Genomic DNA, 26,571 nt, shown 5'->3' with positions numbered 1-26,571 from the left:
CGGGTTGTAATAATAATGTAAACCTGCGCGCGGGGCGTCTTATGGGCTGTAATAATAATGAAAACCTGCGCGCGGGGCGTCTTACGGGCAATGAAAGTAATGATAATAAAAGCTGGCGCGTGGCCGACGGGTTTATGAGGATTCCCAACCTTCAAGTATGGCGGGGAGCCGTATGGGAAATTGAGGATTCCCAACCTTTAAGTATGGCGCGGAGCCGTATGGGAAATTGTGAGGATGCGCGCGCAAGCGTTGCTCCTGGGCGCGCAAGCGCTTAGGTGGAGCGTTGGACTTTATAAGGAATCTGACCTGACTCATGACGGAGCTTCCACGGATTTCGAGATGAATGAACCGCATCCTGGTCTGCTGATCCTCTCCTCCGGCTGCTCGCGATCTGCAGTGGCGTTTTGGGGGTGTGGAGGTGACCGCTAAGAGATCTTCAAGATCTCTTGTTCACAGACACAAAAACTGGTGGTGGCACCTACTGAGCATGACCCATGATAAGGAGGTGAAGACCTCCTTATATAGAGTCTCATGGCCACCATCATGATACCCTAATGGGCCTAGCCCAATTAGGGCTACCTCCACAAACCTCCTCAGCCCAATAACAAATGTATTAGCCCATATAATAAAACAAACCAAATATAATAAATTTAGGATTGTAAACCGGGTTTAATACCATACCCCTACAAAAGAATTTTAAGGACATTTTATCCTCACATAGTCACATATGTAACCGGTGAACAATGGTAATTTATTTGCTAGTAGATAAAAACTTAAGAATACGCCATAATACTATACATTTTAAAATTGAAAAACAAAAAAGAATTAAATAAAGGAATTTGGTTATAAGAAGTAAGGTGTAGAGGTAAGGCTGTTTACATTTTACCCTTTTTAAACCCTATCATCGTTTTGCTATTTGTGGGATTTATTATATATGATGATGATGAATTTGATTATAAGAATTGAGGGGGAAAAAAAACCCTAAGATAATTATGAACCTCTACACATGGATTAAGGTGTTTACTTGGACTTCACATTACATATATGGGTTAGACATTTTATACTTAGGCTACTAAGTATAAAAAACTATGGGCCCCTATAGGATATTGATAATATCTTCAACCATGACTTTAATACCCTAGCAACTATATCATACATAGAGCGACCATCTAAAGTGTCAACTAGTGACCAAACATTTTTGCCAAAAGTAACTGGTTAAAAAGTTTATTGATAAAACTGGGGCGCACACGAGTAGCTACAGACTCATGAATTTTATAAACGTGTCAAATTTTTTCCGTTATGTCTATAAGAGTAATTTTTTTTGTCGAGTTTGCTAATCATTTATCTTTTTGTCAGGATGAGCAGGGTTATTAGAATCTTTCAAAGTTTTTAGTGTATATGTTGAACTTTTTTTATGATTTGGTGCATATGGGTTTGACACCTACCCTCAATACCCAACCTGTTATTTTTTTGGTAAAATAAAGAGGATAAGATACGGGGGACATGATTACCATTTACCAATCCAAACAAATGTCTTACGTCTTATGATCCGAACCTACTCAGCTGTCACCTTGTATCCTTAAAAATTCTTAAAAATCCTAAGGTTATGTGTAGTGGATGAGCTATAAAATGGGGGGACCTTTGACACGTGGCCAGGGGGACGATATGTAGCCCAGGGGGTGGTGTTGCAACAAATCGCCCCACCCTCCAATACTTGATCGCCACGTCAGCATGTCCATCACACAACCCGGCGGCAAATACATGGCGCCCCCTCCCTCTTGTCACCCCTCTTATCGTCCCCGCCGAGGGGGGGGGGGTGTTCTCACCCATGTCGCCTATAACCAATCCCAGTTCTATTTATATCAAAGTAAAAATTTTCTTAAAATGATATAAAACAATAACTTTACATTGTTATGTCGACACAGGAGCAGGTCTTTATTTAGCCAGTAAATATGTTATTCCCGGAGAACTTTGGGAAAACACTCCTAAAGACATCAAAGTAACGATAGCAAATGAAGAAACAATAAAATTAAACAAGGTTTGCAGAAACCTTATAGTTTATTTTTCTTCTTTAGTTTTAGATTCTTTATAATAAAAACATGTTCTTTAATATTCGGAAAATATTTATCTCTTAGATTCTCATTTTCATCAAATCTTTGTTCACATTCTTTATCACTTAATGACATTAGTTGAACTAGTTTATTTATTTGTTCAGCTGAGCAAGTTTCAAGCTGATTATCAACGATTTGTTCTAATCTTTGAGAAATAGTACTCATTTTTCAATGTTTTGCTTTTGCTTTAAAAGTTTGTCACATGGGTACATCTTCAAAAGGTTGCACATGGGTGCATGTTTCAATTGTCGTTAAGTTTTAAGTTGATGTGACATATTTTTTAAATGAATACTTAAAACTTGATATCTTTGAAGTATAACAGTATAACAATTAATTTCAAAGATTAATAAAGTAGAAAAATTATCTACTAACAAAAATCTAGAGGCTATAGCCGCAAAGAACATCAAGGATGTCTTGTAAGAAAATCAAGACCTAAGTCGCCCACATTTGCCACCAACTATACCTTGCCTAACATATCATTAAAAACCATCAATTCCAATTCCAACAATACAAATTTCGATTTAAATAATTAGTATAAGCAAATAAACAATATATATATAAAAAAAAAGAAATTGCGTTACATAAAATTCAAAAGTAAAGCTAGATTGAAATAAACAAGCATTTAAAAAATAAACATAAATACTCTTGATTTTCCCATAAGTGTTTCACCAAATTGCCACGGATAGTAAGATGAGGCACTTCCCTACGTAAATTTCTAAACCTTTGGAGCCGTGCTGCACATGCGGGCACAACTCCGTGATTGTAACTTGGTGGATCATCCTCATGAGCTTGTTGTTGGAGCATCATTTGTTGTTTTTTGAAAGTTTGGTAAAGAAATTTAATTGTTATTGAAAACATATATTCAACCAAATATAAGTATGGATAGACAGAGAGTAACATGAATATGTAGATTTGATACCCATTTTATAACCAAAACTTGTCAACCAAAAACTCATAACAAAAATGCAAGTCCACTTGAAGCCAACGAGTCATAAAAAAAGTACAAAACACTATCTAAATCACAAGCCCACTTGAAGCCAACGAGTCGTGCCGACCATCTTGAAGAGACGAACGAGAAATTTCTTCTACTTTTCCTTCATTTAGAAGAAAAACCCGTTCTGCCATTAGAACGGTTTCCAAACGATGTGCAATAACAATAACCTACAATAACAAAATATGAAAATATAATAATGACAACAGCAATATTATTATTATTAATTAATTAATAGTTGTTCTTACCGTTCTATCTTTCATTAATCGTTGCAAAGCTTGTCGAACTAACATCTCGGACCGCGTGTCAAGGGCTGAAGTTGCTTCATCTAGGACTAAAACAGAAGGATTTTGATATAGAGCTCTTGCAATAGCCAATCTGCATGCATTCATATCATCAAAATAATTAATAACAAAACATGTATTATATATTTAGGCCGAGCGTTAAGTATGGTACCTTTGCCTTTGACCGCCACTTAACAGTGAGCCTCTTGGTCCAATATTTGTTGCATATCCTACGGATAGTGTTTCAATGAATTCAGCTGCATTTGCAATTTGTGCTGCATGTTTGACTTTTTCCATATCAATTTTAGTCAACAGATCTCTGTATCCAATGTTTTCAGCGATTGTCCCTGAGAAAAGTGTCTAAATCACAATTCATTTGTTAGAAAACCCAAAACTACATGCTTATATTAATTTCACAAGTTAATTATGCTATTATTCATACGGGTCGATAACAACACAAAATAACAGAAACACCATAAAACTTGTATTCTTATGTTCAATATAATTTTTTTAAAATACATTTCAAATTATTTGGTTGCTTACCGTATCTTGAGTGACGAGCCCGACATGTGTCCTTAAACTTTCCAAAGAGAGAGACTGAATGTTATGATTATCAATGAGAATATCACCTGTTAAAAATAATATATCATGTTAAAGAGATAAGACATAACCGAATCGACTCATAATTAAGTAAACAAGTCAAAGTTTGTGACCTTTGACTATTGCATAGTTATCAAATGCGTTAGGCACACTCAAGGCGTATAGGTCTCACCTGGGGCCTAGGCGCAAAAAAAGCGAGGGCCTAGGGAAAAATAAGCGCACTTAAATAAAAAATATGTTATGCATATGAAAAATAATACTATTCTTCAAATAAAATAAACAAAAGCGATTATATAACATTTAAACGTTCTAAAATTATCAAGATTTAAATGTAATTCCAAAACTTGAATAACAAAATGTATCCAATATAACGCCTTTGACTTCTCCTAGATCTATGCTTCAATAGCACCCCTTGTGTTTCTTTCGCTAGGCTTTTATGTTCTCATGTTCTTGGCATAGACAACGCCGAAGCACTCACCTAGAAACTAGAAGCGCATTTATTGAGCCTCGCCTGAAAAATGGGCCTAGGCGCAAGAATCGAGGGCTTTAATAACTATGGACTATTGACTTTGACTTTTGTTAGTTTTGACGTTGCGGATGGCTTACCAGATAACGGATCATACAGGCGAAGAAGTAACTTTACAAGGGTGGTTTTTCCTCCACCCGAGGGCCCCACAAGAGCAACTGTTTCTCCAGCTTTTATATAAAGATCCAAATTGTTTAAAATAAGAGGCGCACTATCACCATATCCAAACGACACTTCACAGAATTTTACTTCTCCTGCAACAGACTCTACATGAACTTCATTTATTTCCTTAATTACCTATGCACAAGTAATACACAATCATTAACGAATAAGTTAACTAATTAAACAGTAAAGTAGAACTGCTGATGTGGCACTTGTTGATGCCATCAGATGCCACGTATGCAAAAAATGCTTATGTAGAAAGAAATTTAAACATTTATTTATTTCAAAAACCGATCTTTTTATAAAAATTCATATCTAAAAACAATTGATTCCACATGACATGGGGAAAGAAAATTTAAAACTTATTTGTTTCAAAACGCAAAACCTGATCTTTTTATACAAAAGTTTATCTATTTCAAAAACTGATATTGTTATAAATATTTAAATATAGAATAAGAGATGCCACATGGCATATGCATATACACTAAAATGACAAATAACACGTCACATCAACGACTTTAATTTTATAAAATAAGTAAAAAAATAACGACTTTATAACAACGCCATTTGAAACTACAATTGGTAATAAGATGCAGCTTGGTTGCTAAAACCCGGTGATAAAATGTAAGCTTGCCATTTAGTTTATATTTTGTGGATTTTTCCCTTTTATTAACTAGGTTACGCACGTGACATTTAACAATATTTACCTTGGGTTCAAAACTTGATAGTTGAAACAAGCGTTCAATAGCAGGCTCTCCTTGTTTTAGCTCATTGTACGCTTTTCCCACATCCTGCGTATTTCTTAAATTCAGGATAATGAATTTATAAAGCAATGAAAGAAAATTATGAAAACAATAAGTCAGATAACTACCTGAATTGGTTCAATTAAGAGAACCAAAGAAGTTATGAATGAAATTACACTTGAAAAATCAGTTGCAGCCACCGATGAGCCAATAAAGATTGCAAGTAGCACCGCGAATAGAGTTAATTGCACTATTTGTGGGACCAACGTCTTCATTCTTTTTTTATTTAATCGTTTATATAAGTCATCATGTGCAAGTCTACTGAATCTCATACACTCGCTGTATTCGGCGTTGCTTGCCTTCACAAATAGGGCAGCTGGCAGAACCTTAATCACAACACTTGTAATTAATGATAAACAAAATAAGTTTGATCAATATTCGAGAGGTTACTGGTTCATGAAGCATACCTCATTCAAATAAGCTGAAAGAGCAGCAATACTTAAATTGGCTTTATTTGATACTTCGCGAAGCTCTTCACCAAAATATGCACTTACCATTGCCATTAAAGAAAGCACCTACAAATATTAAACTTATTACTAAAGTACTTAATAAACAGAAATACATAATGCTATAGAAATATAAAGGACGATATTCAAATAATGGCCACTTAAGTTTTGTCACTTAACCCAATCCAATAACAAATAATGGTATGCAAAAGATTAAAACAAATTTATTTGGTTGAAAACCAAACTGGGTCAGGAGTAGAGGTAGCAATTTTGATCCATTTAGTCATTTACATATATACGAGTCGAATCGGGTTATGTTCTAACTTTTAACTCTACAGGTCAAATAGTTAACATCAAAATACTGACTTAAGAGGAAACGGGTTGAACACGTCAAAGAAGTCAAAATCAATCATATGTATTCTAATGCATAAAGCTGCCTATATCATTTTAGTTAAAAAGAATGAGAATATCATTAAATGAAGTAATTTTGTAGCCATACTTTAAACGCTGACAACTATTATAAAAAGATTAAGAATTTTGTAACAACTAACAACAAATAAGAAAAGCTTCTGCACACATTCAAGATACCAACTTAAAAGAAAACGGGTTGAACACATCAAACGGGCCAAAGTCGATCATTTTGAACAAAAGAATTTAAATATTATCAAATGCTTTAAATACTTGCCGCACTGAAAACTATTTATATAACGATTAAAACTTTGTACAACAAAGTACAAACAAAGAGAAGCTTCTGCGTACCAAGGCAGAAACCAACGAAAGAACAGGGCTGATAACCATCATCTGAGTCGCCATTGCTAATAACTGCAGTGAACTGGGTACAACTGTCTGCATACAGATACAAGAACAACTCAAAAAGATATTTAGAGCAGTATATGTGCCTCACTCACAGACTCCTTTTTCACATGTTATTACGCAAAACAAAAAACAAATATAAAAAGTATGCATTCATAACAATAATGTGTTCGTGTTCGTTTATGTTTGTTTGTTGATTTCTAAACAAACAAAAACGGACGTAAAAGGACACACACATACATAAACAAGCACCAATCAAAAGAGAATGTGATATCCAACTTAAGTCTAAGAACCAATCATTATTACATCTAACATTTCAAAAGTAAACAAAGGTATCTAAGCAAAGGGATTTATAAAATGTTAAAATCAAATTGATTTTAAATTAATATTAGTAAGAGATAAATTTGAATGAATAATCAAACGAACGGGTATTCACAAACGCTGGTGAAAGAACTCGACATGTGTTCACATTTGATCGTTTAATTAAATGAACAAAAAAATGTGCTCATGTCCGTTCGTTTAGTAAATTACAATTTCCCTCCAAACAATTCATTGAACATCCAGTTCATTTACAGGTCAGCACGGGTCGGCTCGTGGCTTGCTTGTTTGGCTGGTCCAAACTTTAAAATTTTGGATGACCTATTTATTTTAAACAAAAGTGTTGTTTTATTTACCGCATTATTCGTATGTTTAAAATATTATTTTGTGTGTTTTTAATTATATATTAATACATGTAAAATAAATAAATAAATAAATAAATAAATAAACGAGTCCTTATGGCTTGCCGAGCTGAGTTGAGCTCAAGATTTCAACTCATAAAAATAAACGAGCCAAGCCTGAGCCCAACTTACCACACGAACTCTTAAGTATCATAGACATGAAAAAGTTTTGAACCAAGTACCAACATTCAAAAGAGCAAAGACAGTATCAGCAACATCAGAAGCCTCAGCAGTGATCCTATACGCCACATCCCCAACCGACATCCCCGAGCCGCCTTCAAAGAACCCCAATTCCCTCTGCAACACCCTCTCGAACACACGGACCCTCACTCGATACACGGCCCGCAGTGCCGCTTCCCAAATCAACGACTGCTGGAGGTAATTGGACACCAGCCGGATCAAAAGCAAACCCCCAATCACCAAACCCTCATGCCGCAAGTGTTGGACACTTGTGACGGCGGACAGTTTGCCCAGTTTGGGGACGAGTCTGGATAGGGAGTAGACGGAGACGGCACCGCAGAGCCAGCCGGTGAGGATGGGCTTCCATTCGGATTGGATGTAGGGTTTGATTGAATTGGTGCAATGGATTGGACTGAATTTGAGATGGGTGGGTTTGGTGAGAGTTATTCGGGTCGGGTTTAAGGGTTTGAATTTGGGGAATTGAGATGGTGATGGGATTAGTAAAAGGATCATTGCGATTGTGAAGGTGAAGGTGGTGGTTTTGATGAAGGAATAATAATAATATTATGGTTGAAGGGAACCATTGCCTACGATTCCGGCGATACATCGACTGCGAGAAAAAACGGGCCTCGGGATAATCTGGCGGGGAAGGAGGAAACCATTTCAATTTTCATCCACTAGAATTGTTTTTTTTTTGTTTAGCGGCGTTTTTCAGGGTTTATGAGTGTCGAGATTTCAATTGTCTCTGGTTATTTGATGTTTCTTGAACCGACTACCACTCCTAGGCTAAGCAGTTATTGCGGGAAAAATATCGGATAATTGTTAATGATCAAAATCTGAGATATCGGTTATCACGGTGATATACCGGTGGGGTATCGGTAATTTTAATATCATGTAAAATTCATATATCTAGCAATTTAAAACTAAAAATTCAGCTCTAATCACTAACAAATTAACCTTTTGCAACTTGCAAAACACTAACAATCGTAGCAAGTGATAAATGATTAAGACTTAAAACACTAGCATTGAACATTAAAAATAGATAATTAAGACTTAAAACAACGATATCGAGAATACCGGTCAATATCGCGTACCGGTATTTTATCAAAGGACCAATAACTGATATATCGGCAATATCGACTGCATAGCTCCTAGGATAAGCTAGAGGGCCCGTGGTGAAATGGAATTGTTTAATTGCATGAAATGGAATGAATTTGAACGGTCATATGAAACTGATGGAATGTTTATTATTATAAACATCTATGAAAGAGAAAAGGATTTTAGTATATCGGTACCAAGACTATGAAAGATAGATTTAGGAATAAGTTCATAATTTAGCTGTTCTAGAAGCTTGTGATTTGTTGTTGATCCTCCTTTAAAGTAGGAAAGAGAAAAGGCCTAAACATGTTTGTTTAAATATCATAGGATATGAAGTGGTATATGATAAGTTGATATCAGAATGATTAGATGATGTTACAAAGTTTCGTACGAATCATGATTCCTGCACTTTGAATGGTATATGTGCATTTTGAATTGTATACAAAGTTATGAATGTTGCAAGTTCCAAGTCACAAATTAGAGTTATGAATTTTCTAAGATTCATCAATTGTACAAAATTCGGCTGCACATGCGTGATTGTAAGTTTCGGGTTGTAAATTAACGAATGCCATCCAACACACATAAAACTTGGGGAATAAGTATTGCCATTGTTAGGATCTCAAATAGGCCTTGAAGGGACTTCATGTTATGAATGTTGATTTATGTTTATAAAATCAATGAATAAATATATGGGTCAATCCACTTCTTTTTTTTGTTTTTGCTAATTAATACTACACCTATCTGATGCAACATTGTATTTTTCTATAGTTTTTTATATAAATCCAAATACACAACTATGATGTTTATTTTTGTAAATTTTAACACAAACTTACGTGTAACTAAATATGAATACTCTTATATGCAACTATTTTAAAACAAATATTTGATTAATATAAAGAGGAAAATAAACACATTGTAATGATATATTCAAATTTATATAAAATATTATATATTAAAAACTATAAAAAAATAATAAAATTGGACTTTATATAAAAAACTAAAATAGAGAACCTGCACACCATGGAATGCCCAGCTTCGGGAGCTAACAAAACACGGATACTACATTAGGCTGGTTTTGCAAGTGTTCTGCGTTTTCCACTTGTCCTCGTGTAGTCATGCAGGATTAATTGATACCAGGTTGGCTTATTTGGCTTTAGAGAAGATGAAATGCGGGTTCAAACTAGGATTAATGCCAATGAAACCTGACAGTAAAGTTTGGGTAGCTCCTTTGGGTGCTTGCAAGATTCATAAAAAACGTCGACTTAGCCGAATATGCTTTTGACCGTGTGATTAAGCTTCAACCCACGGAAATTGGTTATAATTGTGAAATAACTTAGACACACAAATCAACATAGGATGTTTACTGCATACCAGTTACAATAAAAGCGGGCCACAAGATCTCAACTCATCAAACTCAAACAACAGCACCAAATCAGCTGGTAAATTCTCAGAATTACATAAACTTTTATGTTGTTTAGTATACAAAAATCTGCATATTATTCATATGTTTGAAAACAACAGTTTCATCTAATACCAAGACCTTTCATCAACCTATTATAAGTAGCAATATCATGTATAAACTCTTCATCCAACATCTCATCCACTATAGCTTTCCCCTCTTTCTTATTCTTTTCTTTCGAATATCCCGATACTAATATGCTATAACTTACTTCATCAAGACGCACCCCTTTTTCAGAACCCAACAACCTTAACTTATTCGCATCCGATGTTCTTCCCGAATTACAAAGATCACCAAGAACACAGTTAAAAGTCACACTATCGGGAACCATATTATGTTTAAGCATCTTATCCATTAACATATGCCCCGATTCAATGTTCTTAATCCTCCTTAAACCTTCAATCAAGATAGTACAAGTGACGGAACTTGGAGCATTTCCATTCTCCCATAACTCGTCTACTAGCAATCTTGCTTTAATCACATTACCTTGGTCACAAAGAGTCTCGATTAAGCTAAAATAATCAAACTTTATTGGTAAAACTCGTTTTCTTGAAAGATCAAGAACGAGATCACGAGATCACAAGCTTCTGAAACTCTGCGTTCTTTAATAAGCCTGTCGACCAAAATCTCACACGTTAAACTCGATAAACCGCATCCCAATTCGATCATCTCAAACGCCATTCCTATTCCTTCCTTGAACTTTCTTTCTCTAAAGAATCCCTTGATTAAAGTATTAAAAGTGACCACATTTGGAACACAACCTTTCACTCTCATTTCCTTAAACACCTCTAACGCTAACTCGAATCTCGAACTGCGAAAATACCCGTTAATCAATATGTTGAAAGTGATCACATCGGGCTTGACTCGATCTTTAACCATTCTGGCGTAAAACTCCAAACCCTTTTCGAACTTGCCATATTTAATAAAACTATGAATCACTGTATTGTATACAGCCACATTAGGTTTGCCATCAATTAGTCTGAGCATTTTATCAAAAATCTGGTGTGCATCATCCAGCCTACCGACGTTACAAAACGCAGTTATCGCAAAACGGAAGATGGGGTCGGTACGACTACAGGAAAATATGCCGTCTGAGCACGGGCAAGGGTTGGAAACGATGAAATCAATGACGGATGACAATGAATCCAAACGGTGAGTGATGGCAAGGGTTTTGACCATCCATTCGTAAGTGGAGTGGTCGTGGCGGAAGGAGTCGAGGGTGGCGGCATGGCGGAAGATGTGGAGGTCAAGGTGTGCGAATTTGGGATGGTGGTGGAGGTGGTTTTTGAGGAATGAGAGGAGTTCGTTAGGGGTGAGGTTGTTTTTGAGGTGAGTGTTGATGAAACTGGTGAGTTCAGATTGAGTAGTTGAGCTGGAGGAGGTGAGTGTGAGGGTTGGAGAAGGGGTGAGTGACGTGTCTATTGGAGGTGGTGGAGGTAGAAAGTTGGTGGTAGTCGATGGTGGTGGGCGGTGAAGTTGTGGTGGTTTTAGGAGTTTCCTATTATTCATTTCTTCCAAAGAGAAATCTATTGAATTCTCTTAATCATAGTCTTTATATCCAAACAATGGTGAATGAAAAAAATGTTGTTGAATGACAAAGATTATCATTTATGGCCAAAACTTCTCTCGGTTACTAACTTCCTTTGTTGCTTAGCATATGCAAATGATAATTTAAGTCTCGTTTAGGTTTTTTTTTCTTACAATCCTGCAAAAAAAAGTGGTGAAAACTAAGTATCAAGTTCTAGTTATAATGTTATATATATGATAGAATGTTTAGGTGATCAAATGTCTTGCCATTTGTTACAGTTTCCCATTCTTTTAGCAGTCTAAACCATTCCGTCTTTGAGAGATTTATAGCTAAAATGATTAAATCAACAAAACAACCAAAAACACACAGATAGTCTATTATTAAAACAAAAAAGTAATAACAAGAACAATTAGAAACAGTCTCAAAATGTAGATCCAAAAAAGCCCAAAGTAGTTGCTATTTAAGCCCTACCTCAACAGAAGCATATGCTAAAGGAATTTAATACCAAGAGCTATGCCTTCAATTGCACTAAAAATATACATATTAATGTAAAAAAAAAAAAAGTTACATCCTTCACTAGTATGTCTGCTATACGAAGAAGGTGTTTGGGATTCCTTATTTTGCATCCTTATAACTTTTTTCATAAGTTATAACATTGTAACTTATTAACTTATCCTCTCACAATAACACACAGTACCAAACACCTTTTAACTTTTTCAAAAGTTAATAAGTCATAAGTTGCTTAAAATAAGCAATCCCAAACACCCCCGAAATGAAGAAATTAATAATTTGTACTTGCCTAGATGATGTGCAACTGAAGCAAATTAAAAATCTAGACCTTAATTGACATGTTTGCTTAGTTGAAATTTTGAAGATTTAAAAACAAGTTCAAAAGAATATGATCTATATTACCATTTACCACAATATCTATCTAGGTGAAGTAAATTTCTGTTAAGCATTTCATCAAACAACTGGTGTGCATAAGAGATAAATAGCTTTCAAGCATTTCATCAAACAAGTGGTGTGCATAATATAATATAATAATCAATCAATCACGATCAGTAATTCTATACACACAAAATGCACAATCTTATCGATGAAATCAGCAGAGGAAAATAAAAGTATTTCAGGACTGAAATGCGACGTACAAAAAGGCGTCGATAAGGCGTTCCGGTGCGACGGAGAAGGGTATATGGGATTCTTCCAAGTACGAGCAGCGAGGGTATCCTTGGAATAAACTATACATCCGGACGGAGGGGACATGAAGAGAGCTTTTTTCGGTTATTTACGAGCAGTATAGTATCTTATACGAGTTCGTATAGACACCATGTCAATATGCACTTTGACAGGAGATTTATAATTCATTTCTGGTTTATTCGAGTGAGACCGGGTCTCTAGATTTCCTTGCTTCACCCATGTAAGATTTGTTTGTTGCTTTGTAAGATTATATCGAAAGTTGTTTGACATAGTGTTATATTGAGATACTAGATTTTATCCCCCGTATTACGGGGGTTGTTTTATATTATTCGTTTTTAATATTTATATATATATATATATATATATATCTATATACTTGGATTTTAATTTTATTTATTGTAAGAAAGTTAATAATTAATATACTTGAGGTTTGATGATAATATCGTTTCACAAATAAATGGAGGGAGCAACTACATCGCGACACGTAGGATTTTTGGGTCTTCATTTATATATATTATTATATAGATAAGCCTAAAACATGATAGATTTGTGTAATGATTTATGATTTTCTACCTAAAGTTGTTTGACTTATTGTAATATTGGGATTTAAGAATCTAGTGAAAATAATATAAATAGGTGCTTAAGTTTTTCAAAATTTATCATTCTTGTTCTTTCTTAGCCTCTTTTCTTTTATTATTTAGATCATGCAGTAGTTTTGTAAGTTTTAAACAAATGGAGTTTTTTACATCGATCTTTGACGATAATTACCAAGAAAGTAATTTTATTGAAATTGTGGAGTTACCGGTGGTGATAATTCAAGCAACACATCCATTTTTTCAACCAATAAGGTAGAATCATAAAGTATTCTTATTTAACTATTTTTTTAAATCGTATACGCTACCTTTGCTAACAAATAATTTTCATTCTAGCTATTTATATCTCTCAATGAATTGAAGAAGTGTTGCTACACGAGTCATATAACCTTATACGACTCGTATAGGGGCTTGACACAAAATGACATAATTATGCTCCTATAGAACTCGTTTTGGTTAAACAACTAGTAAATTGCTAACCAGATGCAATATGATTATAATAGTTTGCACAATGTGGAGCTATATAGATAGAGTTTTCTGTTCCAACATACTCTTCATTCGTCGCCATCAACTCATCCGATGGTTACTAGAAGCAAGGCTGGTATTGCCAAGCCTAAACATATAGAATTAAGCAAGGCAACTAGAAAAATGAAGGGTTTTAAGTCGGCTTCTAAATACAAACATTAGTGTGACGCCATGACCAAAGAATTAACAACCCTTCATCCAAATAATATGTGGATCCTTGTTCCTCGTTCGTCACATGCCAATGTCGTTGGCTTAAAATGGTCATATCATACTAAATATCATGTTACTAGTTCTATCGATCAATACAAAGGATGTCTTGTGGCTCAATGTAAAACACAAATAGGTTTTGATTTCTCACAAGCGTTGTCAAAGCTTCGTGAAAGCAACCCTCACCTATGCTGTGCTTTCTCTTGGGGTGACAAAACGACAATGGAACCTACAACTTGAAGGAAAAAATGTGTTTTTAAATGGTAATCTTTGGGTAATAGTACACATGAAGCAAGTTATGTTGACAATCATAATCCATTTTCTATGTCATATCAACAAGGTTCTCTACGGCCTTAAACAAGACCAATGGCTGGTTTTGGTAGATACGCCCAGGCTTTACATGCAGTCAAGCGGACACATCCCTCTTTAGTCTTCAACGCGGTTCATGTTTCTTGTACTTATTGGTGTACGCTGATGATATCATTCTAACCTGAGATCATGTGCAATCTTACATGTTTGTACTTATTTGTTAATCACTTTCAATTGGTAAAACGGATCACGAGTCATGTCAAAGTTACACTATGTTGCCGGTTACATTTTTCGTATCCAACAAAGTCTACAATTCTATGATACTTTGATGCAGATTGGACATCTTCATAAAAAACACCACCGAGACCGCTTTGAATCATCTAGTGATAAATCACAAGTTCGTCCACCACCTGATTGCTTTTTTTTTGGGGGGGGGGGGGGGGTGGGGGTATTGGAGACCACCAATGGATTTTATTATTTAGTCAAAGTTGTCATGATCTTCCATTGTAAATCTTCTATATAATTAAGTTGTTACCATTGCACTAATATATATATATATATACACACACACTCTTACTTCTCATCAAGACATTTGTGTGGTCAAATTTATTTTACCTAACGCTAACAACACATTGGGCACATATGACTAGAAGCCAAAACACTGAAAAGATAATTAAAATCAACTAAAAATTGGGCCACACCAGTCCTATATGGTCCAATATACAATTAAGCTTCAAAATCACATGTCCAATATTCAATTGAGCAACTCCTTTAATAAATTATAAAGATGACATGACATATAGGTGGGGTGGGTAAAACTAAAAACCAAACCTAAGGCTGAGGGGTGTGGGGCTTCAACGGGGGTGCTAGAGCCCCTCCGCTCGCACCCCCAGGCGCTAACACCACACCACCGGGGCGCTAACCGGGGCGCTAACGGGGAGCTAGCGCGGAAAAACATGCAGGCGCAAGCTGGTTAGCGGGAGAAGAGAGAGAAAAGCACGGGATTTGATGGTTTTTTGACCGTTGGGAGCCGACCAAACCCAAAAAAAAAAAATATTTTTCTTATATAATTATACCCCATTAAAGCCCCCATTAAAGCCCCCCATACTAGGGCCGGGGGCTCCAACGGGGGCTCCAACACCCCCCTTATCCAGTTTCTCTCTTTGCCACACGTCATAATATTATTGGTTGGAGCCCCCATTAAAGCCCCCCACACCCCTCAGCCTAACGGCTGCTGTTGGTTAAAAACCACAAGTCACAACCACAAACTACCATCATCCTTGTATCTGGTCATTCATGTCACATCCTTATTTATCCTATGTTACAAGACACTTAGATCAAGCAGGCAAAACAATGTCAGAGCCACCAAAAAAACAAGATATGTCAGACCATGATGATCACCGTTATGTCCAAAGTCACAGGGATGATGACTGTTGTCTCTATAACTGGTTAGTATATATATATGCCTTCTCAACTGTTTCTTATTATCTGTTCATAAACTGTTTTATCTGATTTTTATTATTATTACTTCAAGTCACAATAATCTGTTTTTAGCTGTTATTTATTTATAAACATGGTTGATATTTATTGATGTAGTACATAATGTTCTGCTGTTGTTGCTTCCCCAAGAAAGGTGAAGGGTGTTGTTTGCACCTTGCTTGTTTTTGCAAGTAGTCACACATATAGCTGAGCTGAACTGTTTATTTATTAATTATTGTTTCTTTCTGCCTGCAAACACCAATCTTTTGTATCTGTTATTTGTTCTGAGTTATAAGTTTTCCCCTAACTCTGATACAGTTGCCATGTCTAATTTGTGGTAGATGTATGTATGTGTCTAGAGGTGACTCTGCAAACTGTTTTTGGTTTTTAGAAAATAAAAGAATAACGATTCCATTAATATGATTACATATTATATAATCTACTATTAGAACAATAATTACGAGGTTCTATACATTATCCTATTATTTATGCTACATGTAGGGTTTTATATATACAATAGTAGTAGTTACATGTATCTAGCAAGCAAGTATTGGATTTCTTCCTTGATCAATTTCAACGACGAGGGTGCTTTTAGAATCGGATCCCTTCGGTCCTTCCGTGTAGAGTGTAGGCAGGTACGCCTTGTATGCTGGTAAATACCTTGATACAAAATCCAACACCTGCAACTCGGGTCAGCAAAAAAAAAAGTCATTTTATTGTACCAATATAGTTTATATAAGGGTTTATGGCAGAAGACAGTTTTTGCGATAACAGAAATAGCAAAATAAATCGTTTATCTTTTCAATTTTAAAAACTTGAAAACCACAAGAAAATGGTTAAAACAGTGTTTATTTGTCTCTACCGATATTCTAAAAGATGTACAAACAAAATTTGTTTATTTATAGAACCTACACGAAACGTTTAAAAATGAAAAGAACACATGAACATTAGGTAAATGGTTTTGATGTGCATAGCATAGACATTTAAATGCAAGAAGTAAAGTTTTTAATACCTCCTCATCAGTCATCCCTGGGTTTCCAGCATCTCTCATTTGAATCTCCGCCTGCAAGATTTTCCCAAAATAACATACCCTAATGGAATTATAAAAGGACGTAGGGAAGTATTAAGGCGATAGCAAACCTGTAACCGCCATTCGTACACGCAACTCGGGTCTTCAATTTTGATAACAATCCATGAGTCCACTAACTTGTCCCATGCATCATAGTAAGCCTCTAGATTTTTATTCACTATTTCTAGCTGCAGAAGAATTTTCAGGTAATGTTATAATTTCCAAAAAAAAAAAGGCTATATAGTTGTGTGATTTCACTGGCCTAACCTGCGGGTCAACAGCTTTGACGGCTTCAGAAGGAACAGGCTTAAAACCAAGCATCCAACCCTCAAACAAAACTACCTAAATGATGAGAGCATAGATATGGCGCGTGAAAAATGTAAAATGATAATTCAGCATAATAAATGTTTTTATACATTTAAGAAATCCAATTACTATTAATGAAGTTTTACTTACTGATAGAGGTCCTTCAACCTCAGGCCATACTGAAGGGTCATCTCTGTCACCTCTCCCATTGTAGGCGGACTGCATTTAGGAGGATATCAAAGTTAAAAGTGGATAGCTGTACATTTAAACCAAGTTATTTCTGAATGGGTCTAACAGGTAAAATTTTTAAAAAAGATAAACTAAATGAAAACAGGCCGAAATTTCCCAAAGTGTATTTTCAACATTGTAGGGGTCGGCATTTGGGTTCGGGTTGGCGGGTTGGTGACTAAACTGTTAATGGATATCAGTTAGCATATTATAAACAGATATTAGAACAGAGAATTGGGAGAAATAGACTTATATTTCACACACTGAACTATAGCATAGATTATATATTTATACTAGATGAAAACTAATATAATACTATACAAGTTGCAACATTATTGGGGGCACCTGCAGAGATAACTTGCTACTACACTCTATATCCAAATTAATCAATTCTTTTTATATTATATTCTCCAACACTCCCCCTCAAGCTGAGGCATATATGTTAATCATGCCCAGCTTGTTACAAATATAGTTGATTTTGCTTCCGGGTAAGGCTTTGGTGAATACGTCTGCTAGCTGATCTCCACTCCATACGTGGGGGGATTTAATTGTTCCATCTTCAAGTTTTTCTCAAGTAAAGTGACAATCACTTTCTATATGCTTGGTTCTTTCGTGGAACACTGGATTGTTTGCAATATGAATTGCTGCTTGATTATCGCACCATAGGTTCATTGGTTGTGATTGCTTAAACCCAATTTCGCTGAGAAGATTCCGAACCCAGACTAGTTCACAAGTAGTCTGCGCCATAGCTCTATATTCTGATTCTGCACTTGAACGAGATACAACACTTTGTTTCTTGCTTTTCCACGACACTAGATTGCCTCCCACAAGAACACAATAGCCGGTGGTAGAGCGCCTGCTTGTTGGGTCACCATTATAATCAGCATCAGTAAATCCTTCTATTGTATGATGACCATTGTTTTGATATAAGATTCCACGACCTGGAGCGCCCTTCAGATATCTAAGAATGTGACACACAGCTTCCCAATGTGAGGTTCTAGAGAACGACATGAACTGGCTAACCACACTTACAGGAAAAGCAATATCTGGCCTAGTAATAGTAAGATAGTTCAACTTGCCAATGATTCTTCTATACTTCTCGGGATTTGCCAGAAGATCGCCTTCATCTGCTTTCAACTTTGCATTTGGTATCATTGGCGCATCACAAGTCTTTGCTTCAATCATTCCAGATTCTTTTAATACATCTAAGCAATATTTTCGCTGATTTAAACATATTCCCTTACTGCAACGAGAGACTTCGATCCCTAGAAAGTATTTTAGTGTTCCTAGATCTTTTGTTTGAAACTGTGTTCCAAGGAACCCTTTCAATTTCTTTATACCGATTTCATCATTCCCAGTGATTACTATATCATCTACGTATACCACTAGAAGAATACACCCTGATTTGGAAGATTTAAAGAACACTGAGTGGTCATATGAACTTCTCTTTAACCCAAATTCAGTAACCACGGTACTGAACTTTCCAAACCATGCACGCGGAGATTGTTTTAGTCCATACAGAGATTTCTTTAATCTACACACTTTGCCTGACTCCCCATGAGCAACAAACCCAGGTGGTTGCTCAATATAGACTTCTTCCTTTAAATCTCCGTGTAAGAATGCATTTTTAACGTCAAGCTGATATAATCTCCAGTCATATGTTGCAGCTAAAGAGATGAACAAACGGACAGATGATAGCTTGGCTACAGGAGAAAATGTTTCTGAATAATCCAAACCATATGTTTGAGCATAGCCTTTTGCTACTAACCGAGCTTTTAATCGTGCGAGAGAACCATCGGGATTAACTTTAACAGTATATACCCATTTTCAGCCAATTGCCCTTTTGTTGACTGGTAAATTTACAAGGGACCAGGTATCATTCCCTTCGAGGGCTTCCATTTCTTCAATCATAGCTTTACGCCAACCAGGGTGATCAAGTGCTTCACTTACAGTTTTGGGAGTCGAAATGGAATCGACTGTTGCCACGAATGCCTGGGAGGCTCGAGATAATTTGTCATATGAGACAAATGAAGCAATGGGGGTACGTACATGCACGCTTACCTTTTCGAAGGGCAATTGGAAGATCGGTATTAGGTTCGCTTTCAGAAGATTCATTTGGTGAATCTGTCGGCGAATCAGTTGGTTTGGGAACAGAATCAGATATTGATTTGCTTTGCCTTTGATATACTTGAATAACAGGTTGGTTGGGTTTGGAAGGCTGTTGTAAGACAGCTGGCTGCTCGACACTTTGGGAATGGACAGACTCGAATGTTTGGGGCTGAACAGATTTTGGTTGGACAAACTCAGGTGTTTGAGACTGAGCAGATTCTGATTGGGCATGATTGGGCAGACTCGGATGTTTGGGAGTGAGCAGACTCTGGTTGGGCAGGACTGTTAATTGGTTGAGATGGTGGCAACACAGTTTGAGGATAGGATAGAAAATTGTCATCAATGAGAATAGCATCTTCCTTGGATGGATGACTACGTGGTATGGTAAAGAAAGGAACATTTTCATGAAACGTTATATCCCGAAATACTAGGTATCGCTGAAGAGCAGGAGAAAAGCATTTGTAACCTTTTTGTAAACGACTATAGCCAACAAAGACACATCTAAGGGATTTTGGATCTAATTGGGTGAGATGTGGACGGGCATCCCGAACATAACAAGTGCTTCCGAATATCTGAGGAGGAACGGGATGCAAAGGTTTTGTAGGAAACAGGACAGAGTATGGAATATCCTCATTAAGAACGACTGATGGCATGCGATTTATAAGAAAGCATGCTGTGGAGACCGCATCTGCCCAAAATGATTTAAAATGATTTTGGAACATTCATTTGAAATAACAGAGCTCTAGTTACTTCAAGGAGGTGTCTGTTTTTACATTCAGCCACTCCGTTTTGGGCAGGTGTATCTACACATGAGGTTTCATGAAGTATCCCATTTCGCAAGAAATAAGATTGAAATGGTTCCGATAGATATTCTTTAGCATTGTCGCTTTGTAATGTACGAATTGATGCATTAAACTGTGTTTTAACTTCAGCATGTAAGTTGCAAAAATGAGAAAATACTTCAGAGCGATATTTCATAACATATATCCAGGTTACACGAGAATAGTCATCAACAAACGTTACAAAATACTTGAAACCTAGTTTAGAAGTAATAGGACAAGGATCCCAAACATCAGAATGGACCAACTCGAAAGGGGACGTAGCCCGCTTATTGACTCGAGGACTTAGAGGTACACGTTGGTGTTTAGCAAACTGACATGACTCACATTGCAAAGATGACAAACTAGAAAACTGGGGACATAATGTCTTCAGACTTTGGATAGAGGGATGACCTAACCGACAGTGTGCTTGTAATGGTGATGAGCTTGGACAAGCTAGAGAGTAGGGTGTCTGTGTTTCAAGTATATACAGGCCATCTGATTCACTTCCTTTACCAATTATCCGTTTTGTCGACAGATCCTGAAAAATACAAAAACCAGGATAAAATAAAGCACTACAATTCTGGTCACGAGTGATTTTACTGACCGATAGTAAATTGAATGGGAAATTAGGTAAATTTAAAATTGATGACAGATGAATTGAGGGAGTAACATTTGCACTTCCTGAACCGAGAACTTTTGGAGTTGTTCCATCAGCAATGGTGACGTGAGATGATTGTGAATGATTATGAAAATTTGAAAGGAGTTTGTGATTACCAGTCATGAGTTCAGAAGTTCCAGAATCAATGACCCATTTGAAAGTAGTAGTAGATTTACCTGCCTCAGCAAATGTGGCAGTTGGATTTGTGTTGGGCGGAGTCATGTTGGGCTGATCGACAACTTGCTCATCTTCTGAGTTGCCTTCATTATTGTTTGCTGCTAGATGAGCGGAAGAGTTTCTCGCGTTTCGAGCTAGTCTTTTCTTACAATTGTACTTGGTATGCCCAAACTCATGACAGTAATTGCATTCAACATTTCCATTGCTGTTTGCGGGAGTATAATCTCTTTGACCAGGGTTATAATTGTTGTAACCACCACGTGAGTTACTTTGATAGCTGCCTCGTGGACTACTGTGATAACCACCTCTTGAGCTCTCACGAAATCCTCCTCTGAATCCTCCTCGGCTGACCAGTGCACTGTTATGAGCTGATGGATTTGGAGGTGGAATGCTTTCATGACGTAGCATTCGAGCAAATGTTTCTTGGAGAGATGGAATTGTTGATTCATTTAGAAGCTGAGATCGAATAGCATCAAATTCCGGTCGTAAACCGGTCAGAAAACTCATCACCGCTATTTGTTCTCGTTGGGCTTGCATTACACGTACATCAGTGCTGAGGGGTAAAAATGTGTTTAGTTCCTCATATGTTTTCTTGAATCCCATCACATACGCCGTTAGGGATTGATCAAGTTGCTCCCCCCTATAGAAGGACTTGCAAACATTGTATATTCTAGACATATTGCTCTGTCCAGAATATAGAAATTCCAAGTAGTCCATCAGTTCTTTGACATATTCACAATGATTGATGAGTGACAGAACAAACACATCAATAGAGTTCCTGATTTGCAGGAACAACCGAGCGTCATTTTGCAACCATTGGTCTTGAGTTTCATCTGTTGGAGGATCAGAGGTGAGATGAGAGGCTTTCCCGATGCTACGTAGATAGAGACGAATGGTCTTGCTCCATTTGAAGAAATTGGTGCCATCGAGTTTGTTGTCAGTTAGCCGAGTTGGTAGAGATGACACATCTGCAAGATTGGGAACAACAACAGAACTAGTGATCTTTTCAGAGTCATCTTTGGTTTTACCAGAGTTAGACATATTTTTGACCAGAAATCTGAATTCAAATGTTAACAAGAAAATAGGAATAAATGAGAATCTGGAAATAAACAAGAATCTGTTAGCTGAGAGGTCTGACGCGTCCTCACGCGCCGACGAGTATGGCGACAGTGGTGGCGGCGTGTGGATTGTTTTCTGGCGGTGACATTTTCAAGAGCTGCAATTCAGAGGTAGGTGAAGGTGATAGTGGAGGTGAGATGAACCGGTGACTTGTGAAAACAGGATTTTATGTTTTATCTTGAATACGAGCTGGCTGGTTAAGAACAGATCGATTCAGATGGCTGTGGCTCTGATACCATGTTAATAGATATCAGTTAGCATATTATAAACAGATATTAGAACAGAGAATTGGGAGAAACAGACTTATATTTCACACACTGAACTATAGCATAGATTACATATTTATACTAGATGAAAACTAATATAATACTATACAAGTTGCAACATTATTGGGGGCACCAGCAGAGATAACTTGCTACTACACTCTATATCCAAATTAATCAATTCTTTTTATATTATATTCTCCAACATAAACCAAACACCAGATATCTAGATTGTGTTGGAAAACTCAAACCCAAAACCCATGTAACCTGGGCACGATCAGCGTAACCTATTTAAAACAGAATGAACAGTAGGCAAGTCGACCCGTTTATCTGCAACCAAGCCGAACATTACCAGTTTGTTAAACAGGTCACCTCGTTCACGACCCGAACCTGCTTACACCAAATGCTAACCCGCATATTTTTATGTCGCATTAGGAATTGCCAATCCTATCTCCATTAGAGAGGTTCACTAATAGACCGAAATTCGATCGAACTGAATTTGAATAACAAATTCGAAAATTGCGGGTAATTCGAATTGAATATTTATTCGAAATGAATTTCTAATTCAAATTTAAATACCTCGAACCGATTCTATTCAAATAACCAAAATTCACATTATATGCATTTATTTTTGTATAATATAAGGACTTTCGAGTTCTGTCTAAGTTTTTCTGATATTATATATAAGTAGATATTAGTTTAGGATATTTTTTCGACAATTTTGAAAAATATTTATATTGAAACAATATAGCTTTTATAATCATATTGCGTCAACCCAGTTTGACCCGACCCGTCTCGAGTACAAAACTAACCGTTTTAACTTGTTACTAAACCACCCCCATTTTGTATTTAGAATCAGTACTTAGAAAGAATGGCACAAAGTAATAAGAAGATATGTATAAATGATGTGTACTTACTTTATCATATCTAGGCAGCTTCATCTTCATACCTGGACAAATTTTGTGCTTTAAAATTTAGTTCAAAATTTGTGATTAAGCAGAAGATAGGATGCACATGTGTAAGGTGGCAATTTCAGGCCATTTTTCTTACGAATGGGTCAATTTGTTTTGTTCTATGTTTTTCGTGTAAAAGATTAGCTAAAAAAGTGTTTGCAGGTCAAGTCAACCTGACCCAAACCCGTTACCCAACCCGCTCGACCGGCCCATTTGACCACCTCTACGAATGTAGGACTAAATGTTTGTCGGCCAAACCTTCTTTAGACAATTTTCTCAGAGCTGCTAGTGTTTCAACAGAAAGAGAAAGATCATAGCTTCCAGCATTTCCACGAAACTGCAGGTACAGAAAAAACACTATTTACTTACACCGGGCCATCAATCTTGTTATGTTGTAAGTACTGCTTTTAAAATGTGACAAGGATATTTAACCTCTAAAAGAGCATTCCCAGGATTGTTTTCTCTCAATTTAGCCTAATGTAAAATATATTCAGTCAGTATGAAATATTCGCATTCCTTTCTTGTGGTTAATAGAGATTGTTAGTTAAAACAATTTTCAACAATTACCTGATCATCATATGTTAAATAGAAATCGTCTATGGAAATAGTTGCAGACTTCCTGATACGTAAAACATGTTACAAATTCTTAACTTTCACAAGATTATTATGAATTCATGACCATAAAAAATGCATTATTACTCTGCACTTTACCTCCCTGAAGTTCGAAAAAGATAGTCGAGAGCAAAGACTAGTGTAGTCTTCCCACAACCTTGTGGAGCACTAAAGCCAATCCGCATAACAACAAAAGATGTCACCTAGCAGTTTATTCTGCATGTGCACGCACACACATATGTATATGTAGGGAGAGGTTCGTTACATAAACATTAAAGATCATGATAACAAAAAGAGCAAACCTAAATCGGTTAATTTTTTATTAATGGTTTATTATTTTTTAAAATTTTTTACTTCTTTCGTACAAATGTCTATGCTATGTAAATAAAAAAACCATTAATTAGTTCATTCATATATTTTTTTAACTTTTAAATGTTTACCAACACATGTGTAGGTTCTATCAATAAACGAGATTTGTTCATATTTAGGCGACAACCCATTTCATTTTTAGGCGAGTTTAAAAACTTGAAGCATTTATTGTCATGTATATTAGTTAACAAAATAAACAAGAACAGGACAATGACAAGATTAGAAAAAGACCACCAAAGGAGGGATGTCATCTCCATCTTTAAACTTAGACCTATGATCAGATATCTGCTTTTCACACCACAGGAAGACTGGGATATAATAGTGATAAATTCTAGCTTTCTGGGGCGTTGTCAGGTATAAATCATTGAGTTTAAACAATTTACACACGTGAGAACCGTTCTCTAACCACTTGTCTATCGACTCAGCTACTGTTTCTGGGGTGAACCCGAGTTTGTCCATAAGGGGGCCTGCGCATATGATTTCAAAGAGGTCCTTCACAGATGAAACTTCTGCAGGTATAGGTGGAAACACCGAATGTATTGGACCATGAATCCTTTTGTTGTTGGCTATAATATCACTATGAGCTGAGTTATCTTGCATCCATGAACATCCATGCCCTATAAAATGCAAAAATCCAAAACAAGAACTTACTAATATGGCCTGTATGCTATGACGAAATACATATATGAGCCTATATAAGGTGTTATACGAGCTGTCATAACTCATACGGGTCTCTATAACTTTACTGAAACTACCTACGCCTACGGAATTACGGATGTGACAATGGTGTGTCGTGTCAAAAAAACACACCACTGTCACGTATTACTTGTATGACTCATATAATGCGAAAGTTTGCTTTATACGGGCACTATAATGTGATAGGTCTGTGGTGTCTTCAAAGTAATATGACTTGTATAATATGACAGGCATGTTGGGGTGCAAATTGGGGGTGGTTAGGGAAGTAAATGAGCCAAGCCAGCTCGTAAGGTACTCGAGACTGGCTCGTTAGAAGCTTGAAGTGACCCGAGCATAAACGAGCTCAGAGCCTTTGAATAAGTTTGTTTAACAAACAAGCACGAACACGAGCTTCATATATCAAGGTTGAGCTGGCTCGTGAGCCTAAATTAACCTATTATATAGGTAATTTTATTTGGTGTATTAAATAAACATTAATTGTTAAATTTTGCAACACCACCACCACCAACAACAACAACAACCTCCTCCCCTCTTCAGTTCTCTCTCTCTCTAACTTGCAACTGTCGGTGATGCGGTTGTCGGATGGCAGGGGTTTAAGTTGAAGGCGGCATCTGCGGTTCAGGTGAGATGATGGTGGTTGTACGTGGTGGCGTTGGTGGCCGGAGTGGTGGTTGCAGGCGGTGGTTGATGGGAGGTTGTGGAGTTGCAGTGGAGGAAATGAGAGGGGTTGGGGTTGAAGATGGAGATGAAAGGTGGGTCCCAGTTCTATTATTATTATTATTTTATTATATTAAGGGGAATTAGTTAATTTATATTGACGGGTGTTTGGGATTGCGTATTTTTACCAACTTATAATTTATTAACTTAACGAAAAGAAATACGATATTTGCGATTGTTTTTTATGTGAGAGTAAAAGCTAATAAAGTGTTTGCGATTACATTTTTGTAACTTATTAACTTATTAAAAAGTCACAAGAAGAACGTAAAATAAGGAATCCCAAACACCTCTTTAACTGAAAAGTTTAACAACGTTGTTTAACTGAATAATTTGAAGGATCATACAAGAGTTCTCACATATAAGAGCATAGATTTAAAGCAACATATCATGTCATGTAGTCTCCTGATCTTTGCAACTAGCCTAATATCTCATATAATAAAAGCT

The 26,571-nt window shown here is 36.4% G+C and overlaps 2 protein-coding genes and 1 pseudogene across 2 annotated transcripts; all 3 read right to left on the bottom strand.

The window, feature by feature from the left end:
* Window positions 1-3,033: 3,033 nt before the first annotated feature.
* LOC143581390 (ABC transporter B family member 29, chloroplastic-like) lies at window positions 3,034-8,148 on the bottom strand. The gene is made up of 10 exons (XM_077064193.1): window positions 7,642-8,148; window positions 6,683-6,769; window positions 5,885-5,992; window positions 5,546-5,803; window positions 5,382-5,465; window positions 4,593-4,809; window positions 3,930-4,015; window positions 3,559-3,746; window positions 3,351-3,480; window positions 3,034-3,272 (listed from the first exon to the last, which is right to left on the bottom strand). The coding sequence occupies exons 1-10, from the start codon at window positions 8,146-8,148 to the stop codon at window positions 3,126-3,128; spliced, it is 1,812 nt and encodes a 603-aa protein (XP_076920308.1). The 3' UTR covers window positions 3,034-3,125.
* Window positions 8,149-10,236: 2,088 nt separating this feature from the next.
* LOC143581388 (uncharacterized) lies at window positions 10,237-11,701 on the bottom strand (annotated as a pseudogene).
* Window positions 11,702-16,448: 4,747 nt separating this feature from the next.
* LOC143581389 (D-glycerate 3-kinase, chloroplastic-like) lies at window positions 16,449-25,389 on the bottom strand. The gene is made up of 11 exons (XM_077064192.1): window positions 24,947-25,389; window positions 24,445-24,525; window positions 24,301-24,352; window positions 24,166-24,207; window positions 23,992-24,070; window positions 23,698-23,729; window positions 17,556-17,624; window positions 17,367-17,441; window positions 17,171-17,287; window positions 17,043-17,093; window positions 16,449-16,710 (listed from the first exon to the last, which is right to left on the bottom strand). The coding sequence occupies exons 1-11, from the start codon at window positions 25,312-25,314 to the stop codon at window positions 16,567-16,569; spliced, it is 1,110 nt and encodes a 369-aa protein (XP_076920307.1). The 5' UTR covers window positions 25,315-25,389; the 3' UTR covers window positions 16,449-16,566.
* Window positions 25,390-26,571: the final 1,182 nt, after the last annotated feature.

Source organism: Bidens hawaiensis, unplaced genomic scaffold, assembly GCF_021521415.1.
Source record: "Bidens hawaiensis isolate Kalapana, Puna unplaced genomic scaffold, B.hawaiensis_p1.1 tig00030905_1, whole genome shotgun sequence".
Lineage (NCBI taxonomy): Eukaryota > Viridiplantae > Streptophyta > Magnoliopsida > Asterales > Asteraceae > Bidens > Bidens hawaiensis.
Note: the sequence above shows the minus strand (reverse complement) of the source record. Positions and strands in the feature narration are given on the sequence as shown.